Here is a 23,763-nt window from a genome sequence, read left to right as displayed (position 1 = left end):
TATTTAAATTCACATAGTTTAAACTACAATCTTATCAACTCAAATGTTTTTTTTACATTAATTGTACATGTAGCATTATTAAAATTAAAATAATAAAAAATTAACAACCAAATACATAAAATGTAAATAAACAACTGTTATAGCTTCTTGTATCTTTTGTATTGTGTACAAAATAAAACAAAAACAAATCATGGAAAAGGTTCATATAACAGTATTGTCAAACGTTTTTGTAATGTATGCTTAGTAAATGGTATGTATTATCTCATATGACATTTAATTAATCTTGTTTATAATAGTGCTTATCACCTTTCCTTGCTTCATGCTTTTTGTATTTTAGTGAAAAGAGCTGAGCAGAAGTACCATATCCACTACAAATGTTAAATTACCATCAGCCTACACAGAGGGGGTATCTAACTGAATTATATTATTATATATAATATATAATAATATTTGAGAACCCCAACAGAAAAAGCAAACTTGTTTAAATGTGTCTTCCTTTAGGCTAAACCCTTATACTACCTACACTGGAAGATTGGTATGGAGAAATTAGAACAAAAAGGATATAACAAATTCTACCACATTTGGAATAAACGGACCACATTTACAACCCCAATGTGAGCAACTCTCTTCTTAATAGGACTTACTCATTTATCTGTAAATGGTTGTGAAAAACTGAAACGGGTTTTATGGAAATATATATCAACAAGGTTCTGTACACTGCAATATATAAAGAAAACATTTATCTTCTATTATAAAACGGTTCAGCCCGACTAAATACTGCACAAAACATTCTCCATGACATATTTTTTCTCAATTACTTTATTGCAGAAGAACTCAGTTACTGAACATCTGAACAACATGTTTAACTTGAACAGAGACAAAAAACATCTGGCTCCTGTCGTCCAACAGTTTAGACAAGAGCCTTCATTAACTGTTCTTTGGAAGCTCAACTGTTGTTCATTTTGTTCTCACACTGCCCAAAGAGTAACTATTGGTGGTGTTTGGTTATCTTCTTGGCAAGCTCCAACACTGAGTCATAATGCAGAGTTTTGGATGTCCAGGAAGCTGGAATTTCCTCAAGTCCAACCTGTGAGAATTAAAATAGCCCATTTTATAAAGCATCAAACATACAATATTGGCCTAATATGGATTAAATATAATTAATGTAAGCGCACACCGTCATACCTGAGCGCCAAGGCAGGCTCCAATGAAGGATCCTCTGCTACAGGTGCATCCCCCGCAGATCATGGTATCTCTGACAGCCTGCTCATAGTGCTTGGCTGTCAGGACTCCATGCAGCGCTGCTTGGAACGCACCTGGCAAACCTGAAAGAGCATCAGCACCACATGTGAGTGACGTGAAAGGAACTGGTTGTCTCAAGATTGTCTTGTAAATGACAGCTGACCGATTACTGATTTTTGCTCCTTAAAAAACTGATGAAAGCGGCTAAAAGGAGCTTTGTGAGGATACCTCATGTGTTTGGAAACACAGTGGGGATCAGCTCCTTAGGAGTCTTTGATAAATTCTCCTTAACCTGATGAATGTGTCCTGGGATCAATCAGAAAAGAAGGTAAACACAGAGTCACTCAAACATAATGAACATATGAAAGTGTAAAGTTACATAAGAAATACATTTTTGCATGTTACTTTATCTTTAGATTGAGGAGTATAGTAACACCACATTAAAGTCTGCTCACATTATTACATTGTTCAGTATATTAAAGTCACACAAAAAGGGGAAGGTTAAACCCTTTAATCACATGACTCGGTCCCATGATTTCCATGTAGTGAAGCAACAATGCTGCAGGCCTCACATACCAATGACAGCTTTGTCCAGTTCCTGGGGCTGCTTTCTGTTTGGGTCATTAAGCTGATCGAGCACCGAGTCCAAGGCTTTTGGATCAGGACCATTCAGGATGAAATACTCTAGGAACCTGGGAAATAAGTCAATGTATCATTGATTATGTGTTTCACTTTTAGCTTGGCCCCCATCTGTGCTGATTTCTTTCTCTGTATGTTTTTTTAAATAAATGGAGTGAATTAATTGAAGCATTATATCTGCCTCTGCAGTTTTCCATTGGAAGTTTAAAGTTGGACATTTTTACTTTAATTTACTAAGTTGCTAATGATTCAACAGACAACTTCCTGATTTAATCTGTCAAATGTGAAATACTGTACCACATGAAGCAGCCAACGTTATGTCAGAGATATGCTGCGATCATAGCTAACACAGAACATTAGGAAATGTACAGTATGCAACTTTACATTTCAAATTTGTACATTTTCATATGTAGAAAGTGATACATAAAACTGCTCACAACAAGGTCTGTGGATTATCTCAAGTAACCGTGTCATTATTCTTAGAAATATGTATTGATGTTGAGTTTTTCAAATAATGAAAATAAATAAAATGGCTCTCCAGAATTCCATCTGGCCCCATTTCAGACATCTCTACTGCAGATATCTCCAAGCAACTCACACCAAAACAATCTACATGGTTAAATAGTAGCATAACTACATGTAAGATGCAACCATTTCCAAATGTAAATGCTTCTCCACTGCAGTTTTTTTCTATGTGTGTATGCTGGAATTTCCAACTGTATGATATATCTGGAATGTAACTGTCAGCAGAAAAAGTATTTTTGGAGTATTTGTGCCTTTATTGTGATAGCGGACATTGGAGAGGATCACGTGTCAGGGTCAGGATTCTTCATTTCAAGGTATACTGTCTCTGCACATGTTGCAATTAAAATGATTCAGAAATGAACAGTATTGTCATCAGTAACAGAAGGTGAAAATAGTCAAGTTAGAGTAAACTGATGTCAATGGAAAACACACTGACCTTGCAGCTGCCAGAGTCTCTGCCACACATTCATCATTGTTCTGGGTGACACGGATTGCCTGCTCCACCTTATCCAGCATGTCAGGCTTTCCTGCATAAAAAGCCACTATAGGAGCCAGTTTGGCTATTCCATCAATCTGACAGTCGCTCTCACAGCCTGTGGCAAATACACACATGTTAGTTAGAGATCAATCTCTGAGTCATGTCTGAGTCATTGTAATTAAATTAGATTTACCTGTCTCCTCTTTTCCTGCATCCAGATTCTTCAGGAAGCTCTTCAAACTGGCATGTCTCCATGGTCCCTCGATGGGCAGCTGAGGTCTTGGCCCTAGTAGACACATCATTATCAGTATTCACACCTTACTAAGAGGAAAGAGTTGAATTCATACCTCAGCAAGCACATAAAAGATAGTAAAAGGTTGTTTTCCTACCTCCTCTCTCTCTGTAGGGGTCGTTGACAGGCGTGTCGTACTCTGATCCAGGCCCAAAGAATTTCAGTGTGCGCTGCTTCAGATCATCAACATTTAGACCTGGCCAAATAGATTACAAAACTTAAACAAACATGTATCTGCTGACATTGTGTTTTAGTGGTTCAAGTGGTTAATGAGATATGAACCATCATTTTTCATACATATTTATTTGTTCATTGATGAGTTCTTTCGGCTATCTTCTTAAAGGAGGGTCTAATGGGTATGCCACATGTTCAGATGTTGAGCTCATCAAACGGCTGTTAAGTCTCCTGGAAGTGTCACAGGTCTAATATAATTAGTGTCAACAATGATGGGAAGTGCACACTTCAGACAGAAAACCTGTCAACAACCACTTTTTTGTCAAATAGCACGCAACACCCGTAAGTAAAGGTTTGAAGAAGACGAAGCAGCCTACCTCCACATTCAGCCAAGGACTCCAGCAGGACAAATGCCTGGTCTCCGTAGCAGCTCTGCTGGCCCGTCTGCCTCCTGTAGAACGGGTTGGCCGATTCAGGGTGGAACTCAGGGTTTGGACACTGAGCCAGAATCCCCTGCAGCTTCTGGAGGTCGTACACCCAGTGGAGGGGCTGCGCTGTAGAGGACGAGTCATCAGGTCAATTTAATTCTTCATCAGAACCAGAAATTAAATCCGCATTAAACCTTGAAATTAAATGGCTAGCCGAGTATAGTAAAGGCCTTACGACAGGAGGTTAAGACTCAGATGACAGCAAAATCTAGAACCTCAGCAGAAAAGTGCTTGGTGCTTGGTGGGGGGTTTATGAGTGTTAAAACAGAGGCTGTGACAAGGAAACTCGTCTTACTGATCATATAAAGACACAATATAACTACATAAGTTTGGCAGACTTTTACTATAACTACCTGCTGCATCTGCAACAGTTGATCCAACGATGGCTCCTATCGCTCTGTTGGCCAGAGCTGCAGCCATCTGTAAAAACATCAACAGTATTATTGTAATTTAGGAGAATGCGTGATTATTTTAAATGTAATGAGTGTCAATTTGAGTGATACACTCTTGTTCCAGTTTCTACAATATGAGGATTAGCTGCTTATCTCTGATTTATATCAATTGGAAATGAATATATATTTTTATATTGAGCTCCAGGAAATTGTGACAGGTATTTGTCCTTATTCTATGACAGTTAACAGAATAAACAAACCACTGATTCATCTATAAAATAATCAATAGATTCATCAGTAATAAAAAATATTGTTAATTCCAGACAGCTTGAAATCGTTACAGGATATTTCTCTAATACTGCGACACAGGCGTGAACAACTTCCTCATTAGGTGATCTTTAATGACTTGCAGGTTTGATTTATCTGCACTCGACTATGTGTCCTATATTATGTGACAGGCTGTGTACAGGTTGAATACGGTGTTTAACAGACATTAGCTCGGTGTGAGGTAGAGTTCAGCAGTAACTACAGTCATGACTTGAATGAGGCATTGGTAATATTGTTCTGTTTAACTAAAACAATGACCTGGGCTGGTTAGCGGTCGCGGAAAGAGCAGTAAATTGGCGTCACTTTCAAACAATGTAGCCTGCTAGCTGACATAAGCTAACATAAGCCAGTTATGAGGTAGCGTTACAAACACTGAGACTTTAACCTTAACCTGTTTTATGTACAAACTATTACTGAGACCCACCTCGTATTGTTCGTTTCAACACTCGACGCCTCCCGTAGCTGAACTTTTTCAATTGTATAATATGTTATGAAACATATTAGGTCTTTAGCACCGCCCACAGGGAAGCAACGATTAACCCCGCCCACCTTGATCACCCTTTGACCAGCATGTGAAGACTTTATGGACCATGGATATTAACTTTATGCAATCAGATTACAGTTTACGATTAAATAAATGTGTGTACCTTTGATGTAACATTGTGACATGCATGAATTTTAGGATAATAAAATAAAATAAAATAGAATAAAGTTGTATTGATATGGTCCTTTTCACAGGCTACACATAAAATACCACAAATCTTCATAAAATGACTTATAAAAACTTTCTAGTCTGTAAAGCTAAACAGTGTAAAGCATCAACCCTTATTATTACATTTTCATTAGTCTAATTAAAATGTTAGTAAGTAGTAAGCATCTGAGCTGATTCTAACACCACAAACAGCTCTAAGACCCAGAGCAGCTTGTTTAGGCTTTTAGTCCCAGTTTAGATTTAAGTAGAGAGCGTCATCTACTGACCAGCAGAGGTAACTGCTGCAGACAGAGGTGACCGGAAATGAAAGTTCCCTCTTTTATGGACAAACCATTACATATAGCCTCTGCCCTAACCAAAATGTGTGTAGATTAAGATAAGAAAAGAACAACATCAATGTTATTGTAGTATATATATAGATATAGTATAGAGTGACCTCTACAGAAAACAAACATTTAGATTTCTGAGGAACAAATTTGTTACATTATATTGGAGGGCTCACAGAGTTTGTTCTCTACACCAAAGGTCATATCCACAGTGAAGGACAAAACCAAAAAAAACCCCTGCAGTTTTAACATTGATAAAGACGTGGCCAAATGGGTGACACGCTGGAAAGTTTCAGAGTAGATTTACAATTAAAGGAGAGATAGAGAGAGAGAGATGTATTTGATAGATATTGTAAAAGCTAATATTACAAGCTGTAGTTGGTTTGTGTATATTTAAAAGTGTCTGTCAGCACATTTTATCACTCAAACACTTTTTCATAAATTCCTGTCATGTGAGATATAGAAACAGAAGATGGTTAACCACAGATTTGAGAGAATTTTGTCTGAGTATTTAATTTATTTTTAGTTTCAAGATTATGAAGTCTTCAAAGTTAGTTAATGATCAAACTGAGATCACTATATAGGCCTATTACAATCAATAAAAACAGCCAGTCCACTTGCTCCATCTTCCAAAAACTGTGATTAAATTAGCTGCATAACAGCCCTTCTACCACGCACTCATACAGTCAGTTCATCTTTCAATAGTCCCTTCAAATCTGCTTCACTAGGCTGCACGTCCTGCCTCAGAAAAGAGGGGCGTGTCGCGTACGTGTGTGTCGTAGGGGGTCAAAAGGCGTATTACAATACCATCTAGACTGTATGTATTTATAGCTTACCTCTTCCCTTTCAATTTGTTAAGTAATATCCCATGCGATCATCTCAAGCATACATGCACACATTTTAGGGGGACACACGTGTACTGTATGCACAGATGGATCACACTCTAAAAGATTTGAAAAACTGCCTTATGCCCCCCCCGTAAAACTCTATTTCATTTTCTTCTTGAGTCAGGGCTAAGTGACACCTATGCTCTGAATCCTCAGCAGGTGCACCACCCTCTCCTCTCCTCGCTCTCTCCATGTCCCTGAGTGACCCAGTGCCACATTCTAGCGCTGCGCTCGTGCCAGCAGACGCAAATTAGACACCGGCACCCCCTCCTGATATGTACTTCTCTGTCCTACATCCATTATTTTTAGCTGGGATCCAAGCCTCCATCTACACTTAATAAGGGAAAAGACTTCCTCATATTCACAGCCACCTCTAAATCCATCATATCACTCTTTCTTCATTTGGCTCAAAGCAGACAGGTTCAGCGCACACGCACACGCACACACACACACACACACACACACACACACACATCCCCACTCTTCACTCTTGCTTATGCACTCCCTCCACCTCCATCACTGTCTCCCCGTGTTCTCTGTCTGGATTGAGAGAGAAAGAGAGCAGGTCGGTCCTCATCTCTTCACTCCACCCACTCTGACAGGCCAGCAACACACACTCAAGCACACACACACAGACACACACAAAGCTGTCACCCCAGCAACCAAAGCAGCCCCCGCCTCATCTTCCCCGTGCTCAGTAACACCCCACATAGACACACACACACACACCTATGTCAAACTTAGCCCAACCCCTCTTGCACCCTGTGCCCCACTGCCAGTTGCCCATGTGAGGTTTTTAATAAGGTGGATGCAAGAGTTGGTCTTGCTCTCTTCTGGGTGACGCGGATTGGAAGGGGTTCTCCATACATTTACCAAACTATTTGGGATTTTTTTTGTTTCCCCTTTCTTTTCCTTTCTGAAACTGCAAATACATTTACATTATCTTAGACAGGAGCCATGAAGTGGACCTGGGTGCTTGTGGCAGTCTTGCTGTCCTTTGGGGGCCTATCATTGGGCAAGGAGAGCTTGGACTTCCCTGAATATGACGGAAAGGACCGTGTCCACGACCTCAACGCCAAGAACTATAAGTCTGTGATGAAGAAGTACGATGTTATGGTGGTGTACTACCATGACCATCCCGGATCCAGCCGCGTCGCCCAGAGACAGTTTGAGATTGAGGAGATGGCCCTTGAGGTGGGTTGAGATGCGAACTATGGGTAGAATAAGGAGGATAGCATACTGATGAGGAAGCAGTTTGACTAGTGCTGGACTAATGCAAAGCACACAGAATTACACAGTCTTGAAGTCAATGTTGCTGTAAAGAGTTTGGTTGGACTTAGTGGAGTTTGGGTTTTGATCTGGTTGAATTTAATCTGGTGGCAGAGATTACAAAGGAACTGAAGTATGTAACAGTAAACTGCTGGTTAAGGAACTTAAATTTGACATATAAGCTTAAGATAGAAATGAACAATATAAAAAAAGATTCTTATATATAGTAACAGTGTAAATGTAACTTGAAGGAAAGGAAAGAGAATATTTGGCAGCAGAGATATATAGAGAGATTTTTAAGGTTTGAAGTGTGAAATTAAGCACAGGCAGTTATCATGGGAAAGTGATGCTACAAGGAGGTAAATAACTTATGCTGATAAGTGAAGTCCCAAAAATGTGTCGCAAGCTTGCGGCGTGTCATCAGTGTTGTCCACCCGAGGCAAAGAGCTGAGCTGTGAGGACCCAAGATATCATACATTCTGGCAAAGACTGAGCTTGTGTGCATTCTGTGTGTGCGTGTGTGTGTGTGCATTCTCTCTCTCTCTCTCTGTGTGTGTGTGTGTGTGTGTGTGTGTGTTTGTGTGTGTTTGTGTGTGTGGGAACTGATGCGCTCAACACACCTATCAGTAGGCCTATGACACCTCAGCCCCCCTGTCAGCCTGGATACTCAGCAGTTTCATCACATTCCTCGCAGAGAGGCATTACATCACCATTCAGTACAAAAATTTCAGGACCTCGGTTGGGTCTCAGATTACTTTAGAAAACACAGAGTATCAAATGTCATATACTCCTACGCCCCATTTCCCAAGAATTGTTGTTTTTGCATTTCTTGTCAAATACAAGTTGATTCCACATTCACAATTACCCAGAAATGTAACAGCTCTTTTAAATTGGACCATAAACAGGGGGCAGAATGAAAGTTTTTCATCACACACAATATAGACCTAACTGGTTCTCAAAAAGCATTTTAGACAATCTTGATATCATTTTGAAGCAATACTGGACTAATAGCTGCTTTGAAAGTTGGAGCTGTGTAAAAAAAGTGATAGGGGTGCTGACTGATTTATGGAATATATACACTGGATCAAGTGGCAACCCTATTTTATGGCATTTGGCAAGGCTACTACACAGTGTACAGTACAGGCAGCTACCTTATACACTTGATGCATTATTACAAGTTCAGGAGAGCAGCAAGTATTGGCACAAAATACAGTCTTGGCAAATACAAACAGATTCAAAAGCAGATTTGTTACGGTCCCTAAAAAACATTCATGCTTTTTCTCTGACTCTCAGAGATAACAGTAATAGATAATTATAGACAGGAAAGCATTAATAACCAAAAGAGAGAGCGAGAAAGAGAGACATATCACATCATCTCAATGGCCTCTGGTGTCTCTGTATGGGAGCATTAGGGCTCGGTCTTGGGGCTGGAGGCCAGCACTGGAGGTTCTGGCACCAGTAGTGCCGGCTCAGCTCTGCAATGTGATTGACACTTGCAGTACTGTACTTGTCAGCGGATCCCAAAGCACTGAGCATCACTGCCACCACGCCAAAATAGTCCCTGGGCTGGTGTGGCTTCTGGTGCTATATTTATCCCGAGCTGCTTTTGTGGCGGGGCGAGCTCCCTAAAGGCTTGTGTTTCTCCTTATGAATGTATTATGATTTACATTTGATGAGGTTTTATTAATAGTAACACACAACGGCAGAGGGCTCATAATTTCAGAGGTCAAGGCTCTCCAGGGGTTAATGAAAGTTAAATGAAATATGACATGAGACTGAGGAAGTCATAATGAAGTGTTTTCTCCCTTGATCAAAGAGACTGTTGATGTAGATGTGACTGGAGTCTGTATGTTGTTTAGGAATGTGCCTTAGACCTAGTGCTTAATAATTTTGCCATGTTTCCCTTCAGATTAGAGGGCCTGCCTTCTACAGTCTAAATGCATGAAAAAAACATAGCTCATAGATAAGTGCACATGGTACACTATCTCATTATCACCACAGAAAATGACATTTTATCATATGTTGTGTGTATGTTTTTGCCATATATATGTCTCCGGTACAAAATCACTGTTTTTAAAAATGAAAAAGTGTGCAGTTGAAGTGTATTTTGCATATTAAGTAGCTGGAAAACATGCAGATATCAAGTTATGAAATCCCATCCCAGATACTGAGGCTGTTGGTTTAACTTTACATGTAGTTGGAGAGGTTCACTTTCTCTGTAGAAATGCAACCGCATTACTCCAGATACACATTCTGAACACCAAGGTCCAAGTACAACTTTGCATGTTTTATATTTGGAGGACAAGCAGATATATATATATATATATATATATATATATATATATATATATATATATATAAAACTATGAAATAATTTTCATATTGCATCTATCACAAAAGAAACAGCTGGATAAAAGATGCCAGAGAGAAATCAATTGTATTCATTTTATATATTTAAATCAAGATAAACAGCATCTAATGCATCTATGTAAATACACACTTTAAGATTTTGTTTTATTAAAGTGGTTGTAATGAAAATGGAAAGGAAATAGAAAATTAGGTAACACCCGGCTTTCAGGTCTGTTTATTACAATTTATCCTCAAATGCATCCTTCTTCAGTTGCTTGGATAGTATCAAGCCTTACTCACCTCAATCACTTGCCCTTTAAAAGTTTATTTTAGCCTTCTTAAATGCCAAAAGGTTGGGCTCTGCAGCAAAATGTAGTGCAATGAAAAAAGCAAAAGTCACAATAAACCAAAATACTGTACCTTATGACTTAATTTGCTTTTATAAAAGTATATTATTATAACTGTATTATAATCTTTACTATTTATTAATTAATTAATTTAAAAAGATATAATGTTTTATATTTTTTACTCACCTGCTGTTAAACTACAAACTCTAAACTGCTTCACTGTGCCCCACCCTTCTGCAACAGCAATCAAATTAAATGAATTGCCAAGAATTATGTGCACAACAACCTGCTGGACAGGCTGGTTAGTCAAACTATTTATGCCAGTAAAGGCAGCTGCTCAAGATCTCTGATACCAGTAGGCACCCGTGTGTGTGCAAGTGTGTGTGTGTGTGTGTGTGTGTGTGTGTGTGTGTGTGTGTGTGTGTGTGTGTGTGTGTGTGTGTGTGTGTGTGTTCCTTTTGCCGTCCAAACACACTGAGACAACCCTCAAACCACTTCCTCAGTGCAGTCCGGCAGTGAATGTTGCACTGCCATTGGTCGAACCAACTGTCAGTCACAAGGTTCAAGTTTCATACAGATTTAGAAAGTGCATAAGCAGCGCTCTGAAAAGCAGGCTTTTATGGTAATGAAACTACTGAGTGAGACTACTTTGTTTTAAAGGCATAAATGTGCATAAGATATAGCCATAAATACTAATTTTACTGCACAGTCAAACAGGCATGTATTCCCATGTTTTATGAACTCATACTGAACTGACAAGTCATGTCACTAGTTATGTGACAGTGTATTTGCTTTACAGCTTGCAGCCCAGGTCCTGGACGAGTTTGATGATGAGGATATCGGAGTCGGCCTCATTGATGCAAAGCACGACAAGGTCGTTGCAAAGAAATTAGGTAAACACTCAAGAGAATAAACACAGCTGCAGACACTTGTCATTATGCAAATAAGACCAGGCAGTATTAGAATCTCAGCCATTTGTCAGTCAAACTTGCCAAATATATTGGATAATTTTAACTACCGGTAGTCTAGGTAGAAATAATGTTGCTACCAGTGGGATATGGCCTCCTTTCATTCACAACACTAATTAAAACAGTTAGTGTTGTGAACGAACTAAATCACTTCCTGAAACAATCTTAGTTTACTTGAGCTCTCAGTCCATTGCGATCAAATGTGCAGGAATACATTGACTCACTGACGCACTCATATCTTTTCACTTTATGGAATGTGTTTCGTTCACTTTTCCACCAAATTAGTTCTGGTTTTTGAACCGGTTCCATTTGATCTTCTTGGAACTGTGGTGCTATTTAGTTTAGTTTTAGTTAGTTTAGTTTCTACCAGTTATTATTGGAACCATTGTAATTAAGGAAACGTGATCAACAGAGGGTGTTGCACATTGAACAACGACCTGCTATTTTCTGGTTCCAGCAGATAACCACGTTTTTGAAAAACACTCCGAACGGTTCAAAACTAGGTGCCTGAACTGGAACAGAGCAGGTTCTTTGTTGGTGGAAAAGGCACTAGCAGCTGCAAACAAGAGCCCTGAGTGATACACAGTGGTTGAGTCATTCAAGTCCGCCTCTCTCCCTCCCTCTCAATTATTTGTCGCAAAAATGTTCAAAAAAAGGTAGGACTTTGAGCTCTCAGTTTGCAAATGGTACATCGGTTATCCAACTAAATTCTCAGCTCACTGGATTATCCTTCATAAACAGCACTGAATGATTCGGTGAACAAATCTTTTGAACTTTTTCATGAACAGATTCTAATGATTCGGTACACTGGAAAGAACTGCCGTGCAAATCACTTACTTTAATGTTTCCTGTTCTTGTATAAAAGTGTGAAAAGGATGAAGCCAAATTGTCTAATTAGCATTTGTGAAACAACTACTAATACTTATTTTATATTCCCCCAGGCCTTGATGAGTCCGACAGCGTCTTCATCTTCACAGACGATGAAGTCATAGAATACGATGGCGAGTTCGCAGCAGACACCCTTGTGGAGTTCATCTATGATGTTCGTGAGGATATAATCTCCCAGTTAATAGCCTGCCTTATTTTAGCAAAAAAAAGTATCTGAATCACAATTTTCTTTCTTTAAAGATGACCCACAGAATCTGACTCTGGGTTTTTCTTTTCTCTGTCACCTTCGACTCCATTGTCTCCTCCCTTTCTCCTCCAAAACCTTCCTTTCCCTTCATAGGTTCTTGAGGACCCAGTGGAAATTATTGACAATAGTAGGGAACTGAAAGGCTTTGAAAACATCGAAGAGGACATCAAATTGGTGGGCTACTTTAAGAGTCACAAGTCAGAACGTAAGAATCTGTACTGTGATGGCATGATAACCTGTTGCTTGCTTTTCAGCATAATTGCACATAATTGCATATCAAGCAAGTGCAACAGAGACCAGGCTCATATTGCTTGATTTAACTTTGAGCTGCAGACTTATTTGATTTTTAAGGTGATTTTTTTTTTAAGTCAGCACACTAGAATCTACATTAATGATTAGGGCAACAATTCTACATACTTAGATATTTCATACAGGGGCTGATCTGCTGAAACAACTTAATGGATGCCTGTAAAATTTCAGATTTTGAGGCTTATGCCGATGCTGCTGAAGAGTTCCATCCTCACATCAAGTTCTTTGCCACATTCAGTCCCAAGGTAAGTGATAATGATTTTTAACTTAAGTTTGATCAGACACACTATATGAAGACTGGGTAGAATATGAATGAGTATCTGAAAATGCCAAACAAAATTTTCTGCTGGGCAGTTGGCACATAAAAGAGTTATCAGAGTTAAAATATTCCATAGAGATGAGAGAGTTAGAGTTGGGTAGAGTTGGGTGATTATTCTGTGCATTTGTCACCATGAGCAACTCCTTTTACATTACACAGAGTAATTTCATTAATTGTTGATAATTGATAAATATTGATTTGTGCAGCTTTAACATAAGAGCAGGTGTTAAATTATTAACTTAAGTATAACATACATTATCAAAATTTTCAAAAAAGCAATGGGCCACAAATTTAGCCCTTGGGCACTCTACAAGGACACTCAGACTTCTTTCACATTTGACTGCTGATGAACCCAAAATTATATATGTGAATTATGCATTTTACAAACCATTTTATTCTATTCCATCCTATATTCCATGTATTTAAAACTTATAAAGAACAATATATATACTGTGTCATAATAGTCTGCCAAAGCAAAGGCTTTTGAAAGGTCCTAAAATACATACACCAAGATAGATTATCCAGTGCAGAAGAGATACTCTGTTGGATAATTGCTATTTCTGTAGAAAGGTTCTTCTGAAACCTAAACTGATGTTTATAAATTATGTTTGCCACAGTTTAACTGAATTGTAAATAAACATTTGTTTCTCGTAAACAAGGTGGTGCAGAAAGTAGACAATAATTTTAATATATCACAGCCAGCTCGCTTTAGAATGGGGATAACATAAACTCTAATGCCATAGGATACAACACCAGAATGAAGAGATAAAGGACAAGTGTGAAGAAGAGTGTAAATGACTGACCCCTGAAATATTTATATGTAAAAACATTCTGACCTTCATGATCAATACGTAATCCAGTTCATCCTCACTGTAGACTAATAATAAAATGACAATTTTGGATTGCTACAGTTGATGTAGCCTAGTTCTTATCAGGATTAAAACAGTCAGTATATTTCCCTACAGTATGTTGTCATAATTTAACTCTAAAGGATTAAGAATCGAGGTTGATTTAGACTTGAATTCATAGACGTCCCCCATAAACACAAACTCAAGTGTCTGTTAAAAGTTGTATTGCGCATTCTCTCAATCGACACACCTGCAAATGCATACAGCATCTTTATGACAGCTTTCGTTCAAACCTGCTATACTGTATATCTTCTTCAGTTAAAATTTTTTAAATAAACTTTGTCCTCAAACAGGCATTTCTATAAGATAAACTAGTAAAACATTTAGTGATTTTTTTTTTTTTCATTATAATATCTTCATGGTCCTTTATGCTCTATTGTTGGTTTTAATGCATGGGTTGTGTGTTACAGATTGCCAAGGCTCTGGAGTTGAAGCTTAATGAGGTGGACTTCTATGAACCCTTCATGGATGATCCAGTGGTCATCCCAGGAAAACCTTACACTGAGGATGAGCTGGTGGATTTCATTGAAGATAATGACAGGTAAGTCTCATGAATACCATACTACAGTGATCTCATAAGGTACTCTTCCATAATTAAAAAAAGAAATGCATAAACTTTTATTCCTCTGTGCTTTTCAAGACCAACCCTGAGGAAGCTGCAACCACACAACATGTATGAGATCTGGGTAAGAACTTTTACAATTAAAACACCCACAACAAGTTAGACACAATGTCTGTATTTGTACAAATATCCCTCCATGAAGAGGCTTTGATCAAATTACAACTCCAGAACACTGAATCTGAATTTTTTGAAACTGTAAATTCACCCCAGTGGGTTCGGTTTGTCTTTATTCTATCCACAGGAGGACGATGTTGATGGTGAACATATCATTGCTTTTGCAGAGGAGGCTGACCCAGGTAAAGGAACCCTACATTAATTGTAAAAACAATGATAAAACCAACAACAGATTTTGATACATTTATAACCAGTCACCAACAGCCAATCTAGACAGTACTACATGGGGAAGCAAAGACATTAGAAGAGGTTTTTGTGTTGTGATGATGTGATTTTGATCCAAATTTAATCAGACTGTCTGCAGATAAATAAAGGAGTAATAAAAGGATCTGCGAATACCCATTACCACCCTGTTGATTCACTGTTGTCCTCCCCATTCCTTAGACGGTTTTGAGTTCCTTGAGATCCTGAAGCAAGTTGCAGAGGATAACACAGATAACCCTGACCTCAGCATTGTCTGGATTGACCCTGATGACTTCCCCCTGGTAAGAAAATAACACAGTGCACTATACATAGTCAACTGAGAACTGAGAGTTAATGACTAAGCACTCTAAAACTTATTCACTGATAAAAGCAGAATTAATCAATATTAATTTTCCCTGCAGCTTCTGCCACACTGGGAGAAAACCTTTGGAATCGACCTGTCCTCCCCACAGATTGGTGTTGTTGATGCTGATGATGTGAGTAATATTTTTGATTCTTTATTCATAGATTGCTCGAGCATTTTTGTGTTTTGAGGCACTGTGTTAGACATACTGTATATAAACAAGGTCATTTCTGAGTAAAGTAAAGTAAAGCTCAGTCCTTGGTCCCCTCCTTATTTTGCTTCTGCTATTCAAAATTATTCAGAATCACAATATCACACTTCACTGTTACCAGATGACACGCAGCTGTACCTCTCTATCCAACCCTCGCTAAATGTCTGGATGATAATAAAGGATGGATGGCTAATAACTTACTACGATAAAATGAAACAAACTCCTCCACCACTACTGCACAGTACCTGAACCAGTTATCCTATAATACCCAACCCCTTTGGGTTAACACAGTTGTCAAATCTAGCTTCTTTCAACTCAGAATCATATCCAAGGTCATAAACCTTTTTATCGCCTTAATATTTAGATAAAGTCATCCATGCTCTCATATCTTCAAGACTCGATTATTGCAGCTGCTTATATTTTGGTATCAATCAGGCCGCTATTCATTGCTTACAATAGTACAAAATGATGCAACCAGGCTCCTATGCAGACGTAAAAAAGGACAAATATTACACCTGTATTAGCATATTTTCACAGGTTCCACGTCCTGTATCGGACAGCAAAGAACTCCTGCAATTTTTACCCAATCATGAGACCTTGTCCTGAGGCAGTGCAGCACCAGCAACCGCCAACATGTAAAATGTGTAAACAACAGCTCGCAATGCTAGCCTTAAATAAGAAATTATGTTGCTGAACCAACTGGGTTACATCCCATCAGCTTTCCAAGCCCTTGAAGGTATGTAGTTCTCAGTGGAGCTCCTCAGTGAGCAGTTCCTCTCAGGGAGTCCCCCGGAACTGTTTGGTCCAAAAACCTTTAAGGCTTTCCTCAGAGAATCAACAGTTGAGTTGGTTATATTTGTTCTTCCTCACTCTACAGGCTGACAGCGTATGGTTGGACATGGATGATGGGGACGACTTGCCATCTGTAGATGAGCTGGAGGACTGGATTGAGGATGTTCTGTCAGGTAAAATCGATCCTGATGATGATGATGACGACGACGATGATGATGACGACGATGACGACGATGATGACGACGATGACGATGATGATGATGATGATGATGATGATGATGATGACGACGACGACGACGATGATGACGACGACGACGACGATGATGACGACGATGATGATGATGACGACGACGATGACGATGATGACGACGACGATGATGATGACGATGATGATGATGACGACGATGATGATGACGACGATGATGATGACGACGATGATGATGACGATGATGATTATTAAATCACTAAGTCATAATTCAAGTCTGACCAATGCAGTTTCAAAAGTCAACGTCAATAACTGTCAAATCATCCTCTTTTGTATCTAGTTCTTATTTTGAACTTGTCAGTTCCTTTTTGGTATCACATCTTTTCATCATCCTCTCTCCGCATCTCATCAGAACAATATTCCATTACTCGTTTATCCCTCTCCCCTAACTATTCACTAATCCTCCATGTTGACAAAGTACTTCCTAAGAGCCCACAGTGCCTTTATTCCCACATGTAACACTGTCTGGTACAATAAAAAAAAAGAAATTCTTTCAAAACCTTACCATCTACTTCTATTGATTTTCAGATTATTATAGTTTTTATTTTCCAAAGTACTGGAGGGGTTGCAATGTTGTATGCATTATGTCTCAGTCCATCTGTGGAGTCTGTTGCAGTCTGAATGTGTTTTATTTGTTCACTTATTTTCTTGTTTGCCCCAGTATCGAAACAACTGAAGTCAGATCCAAGGGTGCTAGCAGGCTTTTCTGACGGTTCTTAAGAATCACCAGCCTACTCTGTGAAATCAATGTAACGCTGTACACTGAAAGTGCTGTACATCATATGGATGTTTTCTACGATGATGAAATATGACAACAGCCATATTCTATTTTTGTAACAAGAGAAATTTAACTTACTGTAAAGTCTTAAATAAATGACAGCTTGGACAGAAACCCAATTACTGTACAGTTTTTTAAAGGTGTGTATGATTGTGTGAATCCTATATGAGTGTGTGTGTGTGTGTGTGTGTGTGTGTGTGTGTGTGTGTGTGTGTGTGTGTGTGTGTGTGTGTGTGTGTAGTACCCATGTCTAGGTGTTGTAATGGTTAAATGGGACACAGACTGGACTAACTTAAAGCTAAACTGCAACATGTTTGCCTTTGAAACTCTCTGGTGGTAAGATCTGCATAAGTGCAGACAGCAGAGCATGCCAATACTCTAATAGTTTGAAAAATCAATAGATAGCAGCTTTAAAATAAAGCCTTAAGATTGCAAGGTCAATCAGAAATGGAATGAGGTGTGTTTTCTGTGCAGTATTCTGGGTGCTGAAGTGACAACTGACAGGATTTCAGGTTGACTGCTCTGGGTGAATTTCAGAGAGCAGATTCAAATCCATCACAGTGTGGAGGTGAACTATCAACACCTGCCCACTAACCTCTGAATACTGCATCATTTGATCCATTTTTCCTACAGACATCTCCAGGGTTACAGGCTTGGTTGGTCAGATGAGAGACTTGGAGTTTCCACAGATGAAGGCACATTTCCCACCAAACTGTTTATATAAATCCCAACTTCTGTGGGGTGGTGCTTGTGTCTCTCAAGAAACTCAACTTAGAAACAGGGTGAAAGAAGGCTTCCCTTAAAGCTCTACAGCAAGACAAAGCCAAAAGAGGAGTAGTAGTTCATTGCAAAAAGGTAAGAAATTTAATCTGCTCAAATAGTGCACAAATGCACTTTGAAAACCAAGATGGAAATAAAGACACTTTTTAAGGAATGTTTGTGTAGTCTCTACATGGTTGCCCACTGGTCTAATTTTACTTTCTCCAATACACAGCACCAGAAAACTATGTAAATCACAAGACCATATCATTAGACTAACAGTAATTGCATAGTTTATATACAATTTTTTTCTAGATGCAGAGCAACTTATTGTTTAGCTAGCAAAACTTTAGTGCCCACCAAAATGGGGGAAAAAAATATGGTTTTATCTTTTTTTAAATAAAGATATAGGACACTTAACACAAAGATATAATTCCAAGATTTGAAAAAAGAGAAATGCACAGAAATTAAGGAAATTAAAGCTAAAAAAGGAGAGAACATAAAACACGTTTGTTTTTTGAACTTTTGAAATGACAATATGTACATGAGCACTGTTAAACCCCCCCTCAACAATGTGTTTTTCTTTCCTTGCAAAATGACGTATGTACAGAGTTTGACACTATAAGGATGTTCTGCTGAAAGTGGAAACTTTCTCTCTGCTCACTGAAAATCTGATTTTAAGGGGCGGGGCCTACGAGCATGATTTGTGACATCACTAATAGTTTGGAAGTTAGTCCTGGTCCAGTATGCACCTTATACAAGTGAAGTCTCCAGTGCACATCCACTGAGAATAAACTTTACAGTGAAGTAGGAGACGTCCAGCAGGAACATTTTCGAAATGAACAACATGCATATTCACAGATTTCGGATTTTTTTAATGAGGTACAAAGAGACTTTTTAAGGATTTTAATATGGAAATTATACTTTTTTGTGGGGAAAACATATCAGACACACATTATTGTTCCAAGCAGATTATTTCTACACATGTCTTAACACATGTCTTGAGGGGATGATGAATCACAAAGATGCCAAGTGAATGGATAAGTGGGGTTATTGGCTGATAAGGTGCAAGGAGCTGAAGATTAATAACTTATTAATACAGTCAAACAAATCCAACAATATTAGTGTGCAAAAACCAACGTGATGACAATAATATAGACAATAATTATTACTACTATTATTATTATTATCATAGAATATTAGAATAATAGAAAATGAATAGAATAAGATCTCGTGACGTAAGCGGTCGACCCCTCGCGCGCGTGCGCCAGTGTGAGACACGCCTCTTCTTTCTGCAAGCCATGTGGCTGTCGTCGGTAAATAACCTTCTCTAATTTTTCAACTTCCATTTTAATCTGATTTTTATCTTTGCAAAAACCTCTGGCTTGTACCCCGCCGGAGCTGCCACAATGTCTGCGGGCGCCGTGAACCTCCAGGCGCAGGTGGAGTCGGTGCTGGGCGCGTTGGTCAAAGCGGCCACGGTGGAGTTAACCAAACTGTTCGAGAGCAGGTACGGAGCCTCAGCGCTGGACGTGGATGTGGGCCGCACGGAAAACAAAAGGGAAAACGCAACATTGGAGACACTGAGTAGTTTATCGACCGGGGACACAAAGCGCAGCATCGGGGTGCAGGTGGACGAGGACATTTATTCGCCGTTGGAGCTTTGTGGTATGTCTCTTTGGACCTTTAAATGCTGTGACTTCCTGTTTACGTCCACGGCTAGGCTGCAGGGACAGATGCGTGAGGAGGATGTAAAGACTTTAACTGCATGATAAAATAAGAAACGTTGTCGAGCAGGTCTTGCATACACTCAGCACACGTTCAGCTCGATGCATGTGTGCATTTAGTTCACACTGTGTTCATGTGTAGTTGTCGCACTGAACTCCTGCAGGGTATTCTCTCATTGGACACCCAGTAAAGGAATGTGTGTGTTCCTCTGTGTTAACCCCTCCCCCCTCCTCTTATCCACAGGTTCCCCTTCCCTCTCAGATGGTGATTGTTTGGGGGAGTGCAGGGAGGAGGGGGAGTTGGTTGAAGGGTGTCTCATTCCATCAGAAATCCCCCTGGCTGGAGATAATGGCCACGTTGACCCCGAATGGTCGCCCCTGAAGGAACAGGTCAGTGAGAATTTACAGGGATGCAAATCTTAAGTGGAATGTGGAGGAATAGGCGTGAAATAGAGTGAAACTGTGAGCAGTTTTGTGATGATGTGAGCTGTACTGATAGCAGTAGATCTCATGATCTTTGTTTCTTTATGGAATGTGTTGATCTTAGTTTGTTCTGATGACATAATACTGTACCGCAGGTTGTGGCGGAGACTGTGGACATGGTGGAGCTGAGCGGGTTGGAGTCTCCAGCTGATAGTGAGCCTCAAACAGAAGTTGTTTTGCATGGTAAGGAAAAGCACCATGGCAATTGACTTTATATTCAAGACTACAAAACACTGAGAAACAGTCTGGAATCATGAATATGATATAAACTATGCAAATCAGCCATTGATGGGTTTTTATCTGGGGGATTTGAATTGCACAGTATACATTAAACAACACATAAAAACATAAAAACGGGATGTGGGACATTCATAGAGCCAGTGTTTGTTTGGCAATTTCATCACTACTAGAAAGAAATTCTCTTTTTTATTTTATTGTTTGATTGCAACCCATGGATTAAACCCCTCAATGTTTTAGTAGATACTTTCCCAATAAAGAATAATAAATAAATTATAATAGAGAAACAGATATTTTGTGCTGTTGAAGATACAAACATGAATGTAACATATCCCTGTCTTAAACGGGCATGTCTCTGTACATTGTGGGTTGGGCTCCACACCTCAGTGACCTTGAACAGGACTGAAAAGAACTTCTACGATTGCATTCGGAGAACCATTCAAACAAATCCTTGGATTTCCAGTAATTACACAGACACAAGTGGCACAAATCTAAAGGTGCTCTCAGCAAAATGTAACTTTTTACTAACACCTGGTGGCAGCTGTGGGGACCTACAACATGGACAAACCGTGTCTCCCTGATGTTTATTGAGAGCAAATTTCTACACGCTTGGAAGGCTGAGCTGTATTCGGATGGTTGCAATCTGTAGCTTCACCACTGAATGCCACTAAATCCTCCACATTGCTCTTTTGTGAAATAGTACACAGATTAAGAGAGGCTGCATATCATATCAGTGCATCTAGCCAGCCTTTCTACATCTCACACTGACAGGTATCCACATTTCCACCACAGAGTAATTCATGCAAGGTGACACATCACTGCAAGTTACATTAAAAGTTTTGTCTACATAGAAATAGTTTATGTATAAATTGATAACAGTTCAGCAGATAGAAACAGACACTGAGATTATTACTGGATTGTGATGCTATGCTGTGCTGATGTTTGCTATGCCTTTTAAACGTCAGCTACTTGTACGGCTGATTTTGGCTTCCCCTGTGCAACAGGTAGAAGAATAAAATTAGTTGAATAATCAGGAACCATCATAAAAGGGCCAGTTTTCAGTTGTGGAGGAGATCCTTCTTATATCAGATCACTTTAACATATGGCTGAAGGTAGCAATGTTATCTATGAAAATGGCTTTCATTTTTAATTAAAAATGTGTCATTATCTTTTTCAGCATCTGCAGGGACGTTGACAGAGACATTTGGACATGGATGTACGAAAAGTTCTCCAACTAAACAGAAGCTTCTCGTCATCCAACCAGACACACGGGATATCATTTCTGGGGAGAAGGTGAAGTTTGTTTGCCCGTTGATCCTCAAGCCAGAGTCTCCAGCTCCCAAACCCGAGAGTTCAGAGAAGCCCGTTCAAGCCGAGCCTCAGCAATCCTGTGTCAGCACCGCCAAGGGCAACGCCTACAGTCCGTCCCCATCTGATGGAGCCGTGACTCCGGCTCAGGCCGGGGTTTGGGAACGGATCCACACGCCAAAGGAGACAAAGAACAATCTCCACATGAAACTGAAACTGACTTCTCCAGACCAAAAGCTGATGCGTCCCTGCACGGTGGAACTTGTGAACATGCTCAAAGTGCCCGAGTCAGACATGAAGCTTCAGGATGATGTTGCCAAAGGCCATGATGCTCAGCACAAAAGTGGTCGGCCCCTGCCCAAAGATCTCCGCCGCCACCAAGGTCTTCACACAGGCCATCGTCTCTGCTGCTTCAGCCCCTGTGGAAACGGCGTTTGGCGGCTACAGAAGGTGGTCACGCACACCCGTGATGGATACGCATGCAGCATCTGTGGGAAGACGTTCAAGCGTAGGAAGATTCTCCGACGGCACGAGCGCTTTCACACTGGAGAAAAACCATACTCGTGTTCGGCGTGCTCGAAGACGTTTGCACTGAGGAAGAGCCTCCGCCGTCATGCGAGGTTCCACACGGGGGAGAGGCCGCACACCTGCACACAGTGCAGCAAAAGCTTCCGTCTGAGGGACAATCTGAAAGCACACCTGAGGTTTCACACTGGAGAGAAGCCTTTCAGCTGCCCCACTTGTGGGAAGATGTTCAGGATCATGAGGAATCTGGAGAAACACCAGTGTGAATTCTTTGTTCCTTCATTCAGGACGATTGCTGGCTTGTAGCTGTGGAAGAGTGGTCGCGCCGTTTCCTACCTCAGTCATACAAGTCGAGATAAGATCAGAAAAGCTATGAGAGAAACAGAAAGCATGATCCAGATTGATTCCCGACACTCAGTCATTCCAGAAAGAGAATATTTTAATGACAGATACTAGGGGGGAACCTTTTTTTACACTACTGATGGTTTTGTCTTGTTTTTCTGTGTTTCTTAGTCTTTGCCATATTTTGTGGACAAATAGTGGAACTGTGTGCAAAAGAAGTACAACCATTTGACACTTTCAAGCATTAAACAACATAGCATTAAGAAACACATGATCAACCTATCACAGTTAACCAGGCATACTACATACAGTACCCAGCTGCTCCTTGGAGATTGTTGTCTTGTAATTGGGTTGGAATGCATTAGTAACATTTTATGCTTTTATTTACAGATAGAAGATATCTGGTGATGTCTGGTGGGGAAAAATACAGATCCTCACCTACCAACTATTCTTGTGTTAAAGTTATATACAACGTACTTCCACTGATGTTTGTTCTTGATGTCTATGTTCTTTTTATTGTATGCTTTTTTTTACTTTACACTCTCTTGTGGAAAAGGTGTTTGGTTTTGTATTCATGTTATTTTTACTGAATGTATGTAGACTTCTTTCTTTGTGTGCTTTATAAGACCGGCTTTAATATTGAAATACTTTATAAGCGTACATACTGTCAAACATATGTGATCTCATCTTCTCTTTTTAATCACTGTTTTTAAAAAAAGTATTTTATATTCCATAATACATATACTCTGCAATGACAAATGTCTGTGTCCATCTTTTTAAACTTCTGATGTTTGATAACATTTTTCTTTTGTATTAATAAAACAAAACATGTTTGTGGTGACGTATATCATTTGGTTATTGTGTTACATGGACCATCAACACACTACATTCAGTATGGAGCATGGGT

The 23,763-nt window shown here is 39.5% G+C and overlaps 3 protein-coding genes across 3 annotated transcripts; 2 read left to right on the top strand and 1 right to left on the bottom strand.

Moving 5' to 3' along the window:
• Positions 1 to 801: 801 nt before the first annotated feature.
• Positions 802 to 5,092, bottom strand: LOC127363116 (crystallin J1A-like). The gene is made up of 10 exons (XM_051399618.1): positions 4,982 to 5,092; positions 4,192 to 4,258; positions 3,728 to 3,904; positions 3,274 to 3,372; positions 3,078 to 3,170; positions 2,843 to 2,999; positions 1,819 to 1,934; positions 1,471 to 1,548; positions 1,186 to 1,325; positions 802 to 1,087 (listed from the first exon to the last, which is right to left on the bottom strand). Exons 2-10 carry the CDS (start codon positions 4,256 to 4,258, stop codon positions 989 to 991), a joined length of 1,026 nt encoding a protein of 341 aa, XP_051255578.1. The 5' UTR covers positions 4,982 to 5,092; the 3' UTR covers positions 802 to 988.
• Positions 5,093 to 7,252: 2,160 nt separating this feature from the next.
• casq1a (calsequestrin 1a) lies at positions 7,253 to 17,589 on the top strand. Its single transcript, XM_051408100.1, has 11 exons — positions 7,253 to 7,676; positions 11,247 to 11,340; positions 12,357 to 12,457; positions 12,644 to 12,755; positions 13,031 to 13,104; positions 14,497 to 14,627; positions 14,727 to 14,772; positions 14,950 to 15,004; positions 15,267 to 15,367; positions 15,488 to 15,562; positions 16,518 to 17,589. Exons 1-11 carry the CDS (start codon positions 7,440 to 7,442, stop codon positions 16,890 to 16,892), a joined length of 1,401 nt encoding a protein of 466 aa, XP_051264060.1. The 5' UTR covers positions 7,253 to 7,439; the 3' UTR covers positions 16,893 to 17,589.
• Positions 17,590 to 19,494: 1,905 nt separating this feature from the next.
• si:rp71-1g18.1 (uncharacterized protein LOC559922 homolog) lies at positions 19,495 to 23,701 on the top strand. The gene is made up of 4 exons (XM_051408953.1): positions 19,495 to 19,902; positions 20,206 to 20,351; positions 20,540 to 20,627; positions 21,859 to 23,701. The coding sequence occupies exons 1-4, from the start codon at positions 19,644 to 19,646 to the stop codon at positions 22,818 to 22,820; spliced, it is 1,455 nt and encodes a 484-aa protein (XP_051264913.1). The 5' UTR covers positions 19,495 to 19,643; the 3' UTR covers positions 22,821 to 23,701.
• The last annotated feature ends 62 nt before the right edge of the window (positions 23,702 to 23,763 follow it).

Source organism: Dicentrarchus labrax, unplaced genomic scaffold, assembly GCF_905237075.1.
Source record: "Dicentrarchus labrax unplaced genomic scaffold, dlabrax2021, whole genome shotgun sequence".
Lineage (NCBI taxonomy): Eukaryota > Metazoa > Chordata > Actinopteri > Moronidae > Dicentrarchus > Dicentrarchus labrax.
The sequence above is the reverse complement of the archived record's forward strand: the minus strand, read 5'-3'. Positions and strand labels throughout refer to the sequence as shown.